The sequence below is a fragment of the Hydra vulgaris genome, chromosome 13 (genome assembly GCF_038396675.1).
Source record: "Hydra vulgaris chromosome 13, alternate assembly HydraT2T_AEP".
Lineage (NCBI taxonomy): Eukaryota > Metazoa > Cnidaria > Hydrozoa > Anthoathecata > Hydridae > Hydra > Hydra vulgaris.
In genome coordinates, this window is record NC_088932.1 from 48,291,329 (window position 1) to 48,304,021 (window position 12,693).

At 27.7% G+C, this 12,693-nt stretch overlaps 1 protein-coding gene across 1 annotated transcript; it reads right to left on the reverse strand.

The window, feature by feature from the left end:
- Positions 1-7,401: 7,401 nt before the first annotated feature.
- LOC136089957 (uncharacterized) lies at positions 7,402-9,170 on the reverse strand. Its single transcript, XM_065816059.1, has 2 exons — positions 9,019-9,170; positions 7,402-8,848 (listed from the first exon to the last, which is right to left on the reverse strand). The coding sequence occupies exons 1-2, from the start codon at positions 9,168-9,170 to the stop codon at positions 7,402-7,404; spliced, it is 1,599 nt and encodes a 532-aa protein (XP_065672131.1).
- Positions 9,171-12,693: the final 3,523 nt, after the last annotated feature.

The following is a 12,693-nucleotide window of genomic DNA, read 5'->3' on the forward strand; positions in this document are numbered from 1 at the left end:
TGAAAAACTCATTAATAGAACGTTTTAATTGAAGAATAGCATTTTCGGTTGAGTTGTTTTCGTTAAAACCGAACTGATTTTTATAAAGGAGTTTATGGGTAATTATTGAAATTGGAATCATACCAATAATAGATTGACCAACTAGAATAACAAACCATTCGTTAATAATATATTAACCGCAGACTATTTTAATAAATCTCTTAAAAAAGATATTATAAAAATTTGTGTTTCTGATCATTTTCCCATATTTTTTTTCTATTAAATCAGATTATTAAATAAAAAACGAGGGTAGAATGACAATAAAAAAGTGAACTGTTAACAATGATAACTTAATATCATTCAAAGATCAAATTTTACAGCAGGACTGGAATCACATTAACTTTAATGATAACATAAACATTATCTATAATATAATACTTTTAAAAGAAGAACGTTTTCAATAATATTGTTTCTAATAAAAACTTTATTGCTGTTGTAGAAGTCAATTGACATTGAAGAACGCGGTTTTCTCAAGTTGGTTGCAGTTTTCTTAATCAATCCTTGTAATTAAGTTTTACTACTTATTTTGTAGATTTATTACTTTTCTTTATTATACATTTCTTTATGAAATTTTAACAATTGTAATATATAATGAGTTCAAAATTTTTACAATAAAAATGAATTTTGATGATGGTCAATATTTAAACACAGGTTTTTGGAAACCAACGATGCGTTGTATTTAGATAAAAAAACTGAGATTGTTACAATCTTTACTTTTAGTAAGTTTTTTAAACGTGTTTTTAAAGTTTTTTTTGAAAACATTTAACAAAAAACGTTTCTTAATATTTAGTTTTAGAGTTTAAATAAAAATGATGATACCGTCTTGTGGTCCCGAAATAATACTAATAGGGTAATTCCATGTCAAAACATTAAGTCGAAATAACCCACCATCTCAGAAATACTTGATTTTTGGCACAAATGCAGTTAATAGTATCGTTAGGAATAATCAAAAATAATTTGGAGCCAATTTCATTATTTTAAGAGTTATGGGTCTTTAAAGTTTGAGATTTTTTACATTTTTTATGTTCTGCGCTCTTAGCAACGTCTATAGCAACACTAAAATGTAAAAGTATACACAGTTGTGTTAACCATACGTTTACAAAATTTAATAGGTATAGAAACTTTTGAAGAAAGAAATCAAAAATTATTACTTAAAGTTATTAGATCTTATATTTGATGAAAAACTTTGAAATGCAAACCGGGTTTTTAACAATTTTTCAGTAAACATGTCTAGTTTAAAATTAATTGCAGAAAAGGTATTGATCTATTCATTTTAAATCTTTACAATAATAGTTTATATATAAATACCTGTTAGAGGCAAAAATTATTTCACTGTTTTTTTATGCACTTATTTATCTTCTTATTGTTTTATTTTTGCAATTTTATTTTTGAATTTTTGTTTACCGTTTTGGTTATAATCTCCATATAGAGATTATAACTAAAATAATTTCTCACAAAAAAAAATAATTTCTCACATAAGTATTATTATTAATACTCAAATGTTAAAACCAATTACTCCATTTAATTAATTAAACAAGAAACCAGCAATTCATTTTTATTTTAAACTAAATAAGTGTAATCATAGCTATGACTACACTTATTTAGTTTAAAATAAAAATGAATTGATGGTTTCTTCTTTGATTAACTAAAATGTATCAGTTGGTTGTAACATTTGAGTTCTGATTATAATACTCACGTGAGAAATTATTATTTATTTAATGTTGGTTTTAGAAAAATAAAATATTGAAAATAAATATTTTTATAATGGCTGGAACATCACAATGCTCAGTTGGATTGATTTTAAAATTAAATTGTCACAAGTTAACGTTTACAAACCACATTGGAATAAACTTTTTTCAAGATCTAGCTCTAGATGAGCAAAATTTAGTTTTGATTATTGACTTATGTTTTCATCATCAAAAGTTCTATCTTGAGAAGTTCCCTGTGTTTCAGAATAAATGCTGTAATCTGCTGTTAGTTCACAAAAGACCGTGCAAAGGTTAGGAAAGCTTGTCATAAATGTTTTTATAAATGTCATTTTTTCATAATTTTATGTTCTTTTTGTTTAATAATACTAGGCACATTTTATTTGATTAAGTTATATTTTTTAATTTAGCATCTCTTAGAGAAGTCATGTTAAAAACCATAGCTTTAAACAACAGGTTCAATATTGTACCTGGTCAAAAAATTTGTACAAATTGCTTAGTCAAATTAAAAGTTTCTACTGAAATTAATACTGATAACATTGATATTGCTGATGATTACACAAATGAAAGTATAAATAAAGAAAATGTATTTAACGTTCAACAAGAAGCTGATATAAATAAAAACAGACAAGAACTTTCTGATTGTCTCAGTATAATTGGCATGTCACCAGTTAAGCTTCACGAAAAACCATTTGCGAATCATATGAGTATTGAGAAGAAAAAAATTAAAACTATTACAACAGTTTTCAAAGAAAAGTTATCAAGTTCTTTACAAATTCCATTGATAGAAGTTGAAATTTTCGATAATGTTCATTTAGGGATTAATGTTCATTTAGGGACAAAATTCAAGTACCGACTTTGTGCCCACAAGAATGGTCAATTGAAGCAGCAAGTGAGTATTTTGGTGTTTCAAAGTGTCTAATAATAAAATCTAGATCTTTAGCAAAGAAGGAAGGAGTTCTTGCAGTTCCACAAACTAAGCGAGGTAAAATGCTGCCTGATTTAGTGAAAAATTTTTGTGAAGATGGTGAAAAGTCCATATGCAAAAGCCACTACTTTTATCAAGCTTAAAAGAGTTATTTGTCTCATTTAAAATTCTATATCCACATGTAAAGTTAGATTTTTCCAAGTTTTTTGTTTTAAGACCTAAATGATGTGTTTTGCCAAACTCATCAGGAACCCATTCTGTGAGCGTTTATCTACCATCAAAACATGAAGTTAATTATCCTACTCATTAAAATAGATTACCATGAACTATATAAATTTATTGTTTGTGATATGCAAAACAAAGAATGCAGGTTAAATCGATGTACAAAATGTCCAAAAAATACATCTAAGTTAGAAGAAAAGCTATTCGAACTAATAGGGCAGTTTGAGGAAAAAGATACTATTGAATTTAACCAAAGGGTTACTTTACTACTACTACCTTATTACTACTACTACTACTACTACTACTACTACTACTACTACTACTACTACTACTACTACTACTACTACTACTACTACTACTACTACTACTACTACTACTACTACTACTACTACTACTACTACTACTACTACTACTACTACAACTACTTTATTACTACTGATAGATCAGATTTAGTTATACAGCATGTAAGCATACCAGATTATGTAGATATGGTGATGGAAAAACTTGTCTAGCTAACAGCCTATTCATATATTTCTAAATGCCAATCTAAATATTTAAAAAATCTTAAAGAAGAACTGCCATCAAATAATGCAATAATTCTAGGAGATTTTACAGAAAACTATAGTTTTATGGTGCAGGATGAAGTACACAGTTTCCATTATAATAGTCTTCAGTGCACACTTTATCCAGTAGTTCTGTACTATAAAGAAAATTAGGTTTTGCATTCCACTTCATATTGCATTATATCAGATGATAACAATCATGATACCAATGCTTTACGACGTACAAAAATCAATTATAAATAATCTGAAGCAAAAAATACTCAGCATTGCAAACGTGATCTACTTTTCTAATGGCTGTTCATCTCAATATAAAAACTGCAAAAACATTTTAAACCTATATCAGCATAAATCAGACTTTGGAATAGATGCAAAATGGGTTTTCTTTTCAACCAGCCACGGAAAAGCAACCTTGTGATGGTATAGGAGGAACATTTAAACGGCTTGTAGCTAATGCTAGTTTGCAGAGAATTTCTACAAATCAAATATTGAAAGTAGTATAAAAAATAGATTCTAGCTCATTTATAGCCCTATCCATATTCTCATAAGTGTTTTTTAACCATATACCTATCCATATTCTAATATCATATTTCAACCATTTCAACTGAGCCAAAATAATATATATCAACCAATTTTTGGTTACAAACTCATTTACAAACTATAAGCTACTTCTTATGGGTCTGAAAGACCTAAATATTTATTTTTATATAAATAATTTTATAAAAATTTCGTATTTTTAAATTAATTTCACAAGTTAAATCTAAGCGTAAAAGAAAGCATGTCCTATTACATGAAAACTTCCAGATTGCCCTACTTGTGCATTACCAGAGTTTAATGTTACTACGAATCTTCTTCCACTGCCAACACTAGGCATGGAATCAGTAAAATTTCTGTAAAATGAGTTAGTAGTTGTAGGACCAATTATTGCACTTGATTGATACAATAGTCCAGATGATTCAATATTAAATGAATTAATATTAACACTGTTCCACGAAGAAAGATAAAATAACATAGTTAGTAGCATTTTTTGGATAATCGTATGCATCATACATGCGTACCTAGATTCCCACCAATTTCCAGATACTCCAATAACATGCATTCTAATATATTTAAGATAAAAACCTTGTTTAGCATTGTCTGTAGTGTCTAATAATATATATTCTTTACCATAAGTTGTGTAAGTAAATCTAAATGTTTCTGAGTATAATTTAATAGATGACAATGATTTAGGTATTGATGTAGTTCTTGTAATATGAGGTTGTATCCAATATGTAAGTGGTTGATTAGTTTTAATGTATAATTGAATTACTAGACTAGTAGTAAATGGCATATCAAGTGTAAAGTAACCTCCTAGTGCATTAGCTGTATATGCATTACAACCTTGTAAAGAGTTTGCATAAAATGGTTCACCAAGTGGTGCAAATATCACATGCTAAAAGAATATATAGAAGTAGAAAAATCTCCTATGTCAAGTGCATGAACTACATATATTCTAAGAAATACGTTACCCGGAACATTGTTATTATTATCTGTTCCTTCAAGTGCTAACCATAGTTTTCTGAGTATACCAGGACCATAAGATTGTACAAAAACTGTTGTTGCATCAGGACCTGTATTTAGTGGAATAGTCTTGGATTTTAATCCAAGGCACGTTAAACTTGAATTTGGTACTATTCCTAATTCATTAAGACTAAGTGAATTATTATCAACATAATTCTTTGTAGCAGCATCTTTTAAGTTAGTAGGTTCTGCTAAATTTATTAATTTATTAGAATTCATATTAATATTACTAGTTGCATTATTTAGTCCATCTCTACGAATGAACATGTTATTAGCTTCAGATATTATTAAACCAACTGAATATACATCTGAAGTAGTAGTACCGAATATATTGACAGGCATTTTGTTTTTTATATACAATATAAAAAAATTACCATAGATTATTAATAATATTCTAAAAATCGTATCCCTCATCTAGTTTTTTTAAAACATATAAACACAAGTGTCCACAGAATGAGGTATTTCCAATTTGAACTCTTTCACTGTTATATGAAACAGGCATTTTTAGATAATCAACAATTTCAACAGGAGGTGGCAGCCCATAAGAGTCAAAACTTAGTTTTTTATCTCCGTCCTTGTACCAGCAAATCCAGTGAAATCCCTGCGTACTTGAATCTCCTGTATTTCATATTCCACATCCTTTTATTTTTTTATTTTTGGGTAATTGATCTCTTAAAAATACACCTCTAAAATGTTTTATTTTTAATATTTTTGCTGCTTTGATTCGTTGAAAATTTGTTAGTGGTTCATTGGGTAGAATTATTTCTTCAACATTGACAAATTTATGAATGTTATTTTCCATTTTTATTTATAAATTATTTTTTTTCTCAAAACAATAATTTTTGGGCTCCCCTACCCCCTACTCCTTGGGCTCCCCTACCCCACCCCTTGGGCTCCTTGAACTCCATGACCTCTTTGACCTCTTTGACCTATAAATTCTTCGAATTTCTATTTTCTTTTAGTTTGTAGTGTCCATTTGCTAATGTGTGTATTCCCTCTTCTAAAATAACTCTTTTATCGTCTTCTGCACTTAATGCTATTTTATTGATCTCTTCTGTGTAAATTTCATGTGAATGTGATCTTATTACATTCATTTTCCTAATATGATCTCTTTTATTTAATAAACAATCTTTGTAATTTTCATGTGTCATATACTTTTTAACAACATTTTTCTTTACTCCTTTACATTTTTTGTTATCTTTTCCGTGTACTTTCTATGAATACAACTTTGATCTGAGTCCTACAAATTCTTCAATTTGTTCTCCTCCAGTCTCATCTTTAAACATTCCTATTACTTTCTTATTAAGACCAACTTTAAATCCTACATTATTAATTGCTGGGTGCTTTGGATCAAATTCACTTGTATCAAATTTGTCTTCAATATCTTTAGAAATATCGGAATAAAAGTCTTCTGTTTTAATTTTGTATGCAAAAGAATCTGTATCTGTGAATAATAGTTTTCCTCGATCAGCATATTTTTTCTTTATCTAATCATAATGAAATTCCTACATTAGAGTTTTGCTCAAATCTAATATACACATTCCTAAGTAAATTGGTTTAGCATATTTTAATTTTGTTCTTTTCATATGTATTGCTATTAAGTTTTCATCAAATATTGTTCTACTTTCAAAGTTTGGTTTTGATGCTAGTTTAATAGCTTTATTTTTATCTGTAGCTAATCTAATATCAAATCTGTTTTCGACATTCTCCATTGTTTTTCCAAATACTGAATTGTTCATGAGTTTAAAAAAGTCTTTTTCAAAATCAATTGTTGCTTTAGTTCTAAGGTTTGTATTCAGTTCAATGTATTCATTGAGCCATGCTTTTTCTTCAAGTTTTATGCCTTTATGAATTTTAGTAATCTTTAATCCTAATCTCTCATATAGTTTTAGATTTTCATAATGTAATATATACTTTTTCTTACTATTCAAGTTTGGCACTAATTTTTCAACTTTATCAATATTTAATCTTTCAGGTGCTAGAGGATAATCATTATGTTCATCATGTAGATGTTCAGGGTAATCTAAATCTACCTCTAGTATACATGGAATTGATTTCTAGTTTTCGATTTCATTTTCGTCCATCCATTTAAAACCATATGTTGGAAGTGGTTTACTCATTGCCCATCCATATAAATTATTAGCATCTAAATATTGGATGAATATTGATGTTTTGCTTTGATCATACTCATCACCCATGTACTTATTGTTAAATTTTCCTAATCTATTAGATATCATACTGATTCCACCTCTTATACCTTTCTTTATCATTAGGATCATATCGTAATCGCTCAACAGTTCTAATTTTATTTTTGTTTTCTTCAATGCTGTATTCTAAGCTAATCCTGGTGATGTATAATACCAAGCAGGATCTAATTTATAACAATTCATACAAACATCTCTAAAATTTTCATCACATCTGAAACATTGTACAAGTCATGATAATCTCTAAATGTTTTGCAATCAAACACCTTCCATACATTTTGTGCATGTGAGTAATCATCATCACTTTTATCTTCATTGTTTAATTTTGAAAAGAATAATTCTTTTGGTGGTAATTGTGTCGCATTAAATCTATTAATAGAATCAACCCAATCATATGGATATACACCTTTTCTGAGTAACAAGTCTAATTTTTTGCCTGAATATAATTTTCCGATATTTTTACACTGGTCTTTTGCTAAATTCTTTGATAAAGCATCTAAACTAGAAGGCATAAATCTATAACTATCTAAGAAACGAAGCTCTCGTTTAACTTCAAATTTCTTACCTTCTTTAATATCTTCATCCACTTTAATTTCTCTAGAAAAGCTAATATACTTTTCTTCATTGTTTGGTATGTAACTCAATTTCCCTCCTGATAATTTCTTCATAAATAAGTGAGAATCGTAACCAGATAAATTGTGAAATAGCACTGGAAAGAATTTTGGAAATTTATAATTTGAATTACAATTTTGATGAGCAGAACCTCTATATTTTCCTGTAATATGACAATGATTACGTACTTTATCTTTTACAAGTTTTTCTCCACAAATGTGACATGATATTGCTGCATTAAAATCATGCTTGTTTTCATTAGTAAATATCATCTTTTTTGGAAATTTAATACTATCACAAATTTTCTTAGTATCTTCTTGTAAACTATCAACAAAAATTTGAGCAACATCACCTGTTTCACTACTTGCAGTAAATGTGACTGGACTGCTTTGATAAAAACTTTTGTCAAAACATTTAATATAATAACAGAATGAATTTGGAATATGTTTTTGATATTGTTTAGTATAAGATTCATTCGGATTTGGTTCACAAGTATCAACTTGTTTGATAAAACTTTCAAAGTCTGCATATACTACAAACGGAACTCTCATTGATTTATTGTGACTAGTAAATTGCATTGTTGAATTTATTGGTGGAAGTTCGATACGTACTAAATCATGTGTTTCACAATACGATTTATGACTAGATAATGATTCTTCTGAATTAAATCCAAATAAACAATTTCTACAATAGTAATTTTTACAATGATTATTAGATGTTTGTGATGAAAGCAATCTGTTTAAATTTATCAAACAGTAATGATTGGCTTCCCCATTTGAGATTAATAGTAAATCTATTAAATGTGTGCGATCATTACTTTTTGATGCATGCAAAATATGAACCTCTGAATTTTCATAACCATATACATTGACACTGATATCTGTATTGTTCTTCTCAAATTGTGTAAGTTGATTTAAGGATACTGGAAATTCTATTTTATCCCAGTTTATTTTTTCAGCTTGAATTTTAAGCTCCTTATCTACTCTTTCAGGATGATTATCTGTTGGATTTAATGCTCTTGCGGTACACCACTTAAAACATTATCTTCGTTCTTTATATTAATTATTGCTTTTTTTGTTGCTAAATTTTTATCAAGTGGAATATATGATTTAGCTTTAATAGGGTTATACTCTATAAAATTGATATCCATCTTTTCAACAGAAACAAATCTTCAACCTGATCCTAACTGTTGAAAAGATGATAAGGATTCTAAAATTTTCTGCTTTGATGTTTCATAAAACTCGTCTAAATCTGTTGTTTCTAATACAACTTGATTATTCGTTCTAAATGGAGCATATGTGATTATAGTTTCTCCTGTTTTAATATCAGTACGCTCCATTTCACAATAGAGAACTATATAAAACTTTGATTTTTTATTTTCGGTTAGTATTTTAATAGCACTTTTTTAGCAGCATTCATGAAAGATATAGCATAATATCCTTTTATTTCTTTAACTGAAAACTGATTTGTTACATTTTTAACAGCTGATTGTGATAATTTAAATTCTATCGGATTTCTAATTCCATATTTTTGATACAAATTTGAAACTGTAGATTTTAATTCATCAACTTTTTTATTCACAACCTTTTTAACTGGTTCAGGAACATATGATACAATCCAATCTGCAAGAGAACTAATCTTTTTATTTCTTTCTTTTCTAATTTGTGTAATAGGCTGAAAAGGTGAGGGAGCTAAAATTGTTGATGATATATCTGGAACAGGCTCATCAATTAGATAATTATTACCCATCTGTTCAACTGATTGCATCTGTGTGTGCGATAACTCTGTAATGAGATCGCTTTTCCGCATATTATAATAATATTTAATTCCTCGCTCTTTAGCGATTTGTTTCAATTCTTTCACCGTTTTATTTTCCATTTTTATATATCAAGATAATTTTTTTAATTATCATTTTCTTTAAATAATTTTTCAAAATATTTTTTCTTGTCAATATTTCAAATGAAATTTAAATGCATCCCCATCCTCTATAAGAATTAATAAATAGCATTACTTAATAAATTTTTAATTGAAATTCAATTAAAAATTCCAAATTTTACTCGCTTTTATCTCAATCTCATTTTCTAGTTTTTTAAGGAATAGTTTAAGAGCTTCTTCTCTTCCATCTATTATAATGAATAATTCTAGATAATAAGGAGTAATGAAAAAATCTTTCAATTCAAGCAAGTATTTATTTGCTTCTTTTATTTTTTATAATCATATGTGAAGATATTTGGATTTAAAGATAACCAATTCCAATCTACTTTATCTAAATTATTTTTTAATATTTCAATCGCATTTGGATTTTCGGATAAATATTACAAATCTACTTTATCTAAATTATCGTTCAACAGTTCAATCGCATTTGGATTTAAAGATAAATTTTCCCAATTTACTTTATCTAAATTATCTTTTAATAGTTCAATAGCATTTGGATTTGAAGATAACCAATCCCATTTTACTTTATTTAAGTTATCTTTTAATATTTCAATAGCATTCGGATTTGCAGATAAATAATACCAATCTACTTTATCTAAATTATTTTTTATTAATTCAATGGCATTTGGATTTTCAGATAATTCCCACCAATTTACTTTATCTAAATTATCTTTCAACAATTCAATTGCATTTGGATTTCTAGATAAATAATTCCAATTTACTTTATCTAAATTATTTTTTAATATCTCGATAGCATTTGGATTTCTAAATAAAACATCCCAACCTACTTCATCTAAATTATCTTTCAATTGCATTTGGATTTAAAGATAAAGCATCCCAATTTACTTTATCTAAATTATCTTTTAATAGTTCAATAGCATTTGGGTTTTCAGATAACAAACTCCAATTTATTTTTTCAATATTACTTTTTAACAATTCAATCGCATTTTTATTTTCAAATAAATTATCCGATCCCATTTTTATATATAAAGATTTTTTTAAATTTTTTTAAATTTTTTTTTTAATTTTCAGAATTTAATATTTCAATCTTATAACCATTATCAATCTTACCATCACGCATTTCAAGATATCTATATCCATGACCAGTTTCACGCATTGCACTATATATAAGGGTTTATATACTGCTTCTTCTCCTGTTTCTATCTTTGTTAATTTAATAGTGACTGGTTTTTTCTTAATTGTTCTTAATCTTTCATATTTTGGATCTATTTCTTTTTTCTTTTCTTTTACTGGATGTATTCTAGGTCTTCCAACTGATCTTTTCTCATCAACATCTTTTACTGGATGTATTCTAGGTCTTCCAACTGATCTTTTCTCAGATACTTCTTTTACTTCAGCCATAATAGGTTCTTTATCTAATAGCCCATTTTCCATTGCAATCATTAGCAATGTAGCGATATTGTCAGATGTTTTTGAAATGTTATTTTCTTATAATAAACTTTTTAAACTTTTCTTTGTATAATACATTTTTATTAGATAAAGAAAAAAAATTTTAAATAATTTTCAAAAAATTTAAATAACATTTACTGGTACAGCTGTATTAAATGTTGCTCTAATTTGTACTTCTATTGTTGATGATTATTCTGATTGTTTGCTAATATCAAAAACAAAGAGTGAGTATAAATCTCTATAGTCAGAAGGGCTTACATTGCTGTTTGCGATCAATTCATTCGTTCCATAAAATTTTTCTTTAAACACAGATGCTTCTCTATAAATTCTTGAAATTTGCTGATTTGGAAATGACAAATTATAATCAACAGCAGGATATCTGTCATTGTTATTAAGCATAATGTACATATTTTTCAAGTCACAATGATCAAATATTGAAGCATTAGCAATTTGGTCACCGTTAGATCTATTTGTTTGAAATCCGACAATAATGTATCTTGGATTTTCAGGAGATGACTTTACTGACAATTGCCGATTAAATGAAGTAGATTGTTGAACAGTTATAGTATCACACTGACGCATTCGAAAACTTACTGGAATGGTCACTTTATTTTCAATTTCCTTCACAAGTTTATATTCTTCTTTATCTGCTAGCATCAAATTTGGCATAAACAATGATATTTTATTAAGATTAACTTTTCCTGCAGCTGCAGCAGCAAGTCTAAAAATTGCGTTATCATCACTTTGTCTTACAAGAGTTATTGTATATTTAAGACCAAACATAACTTTGTCGTAATCATCTCAGAATCCAAAAATGTGTCTTAAAGGTACGCAAAATGAAAATGTTCGTTTTGTAGTTGGTTTCTGAGTTATGTATGCTTGCCTTGTTGCAAACCCTGTGTTATCAGCAAGTACTGCTGTTGATGTAGCATCTTTATACCACAATTAATTTAATCCTTGAGCTAATTGAAAGTCATTTGCATAATTAAGCATTCCTAACATTGTAGTTGCTTGACCTGGATAATAAACAGCTTCTATCTCTTGGTTTGATAATTGGTATGTTATTCGACTAAATAAATGCTTAAGACCATTATTTGTAAGCATCACTGCATCTGCATTAGCATAAGCTGTTCCATCAGCTTTAACAAGTTGTCCTTCAAATAAGAGATAAACTTTAGATGGAAGTGTGAAGAAATCTTGTTGCTCAATGTTGATTCTTATTTCTCCAGGACTATTTAGATTTGTGCCAATAATGAGATCATATTCATGTTCTTCATATCTTTAATTCCATTATCTATCTCTATCGGTTCTGTAAAATTTAATACTTCGGAAGTTGTCATTTTATTTTTTTAAATACAATATAAAAATTTTTTTTTTGATTGACAATTCTTAAAAAACGATAAAAAAATTTTACGAAAGCTAATTTTACGAAAGCTAAATTTACGAAAGCTAAATTTACGCAAGTCGAAGTCCGCGTCCCATTTTAACTAGATCTTCTATTCTTATAGCACTTTTAT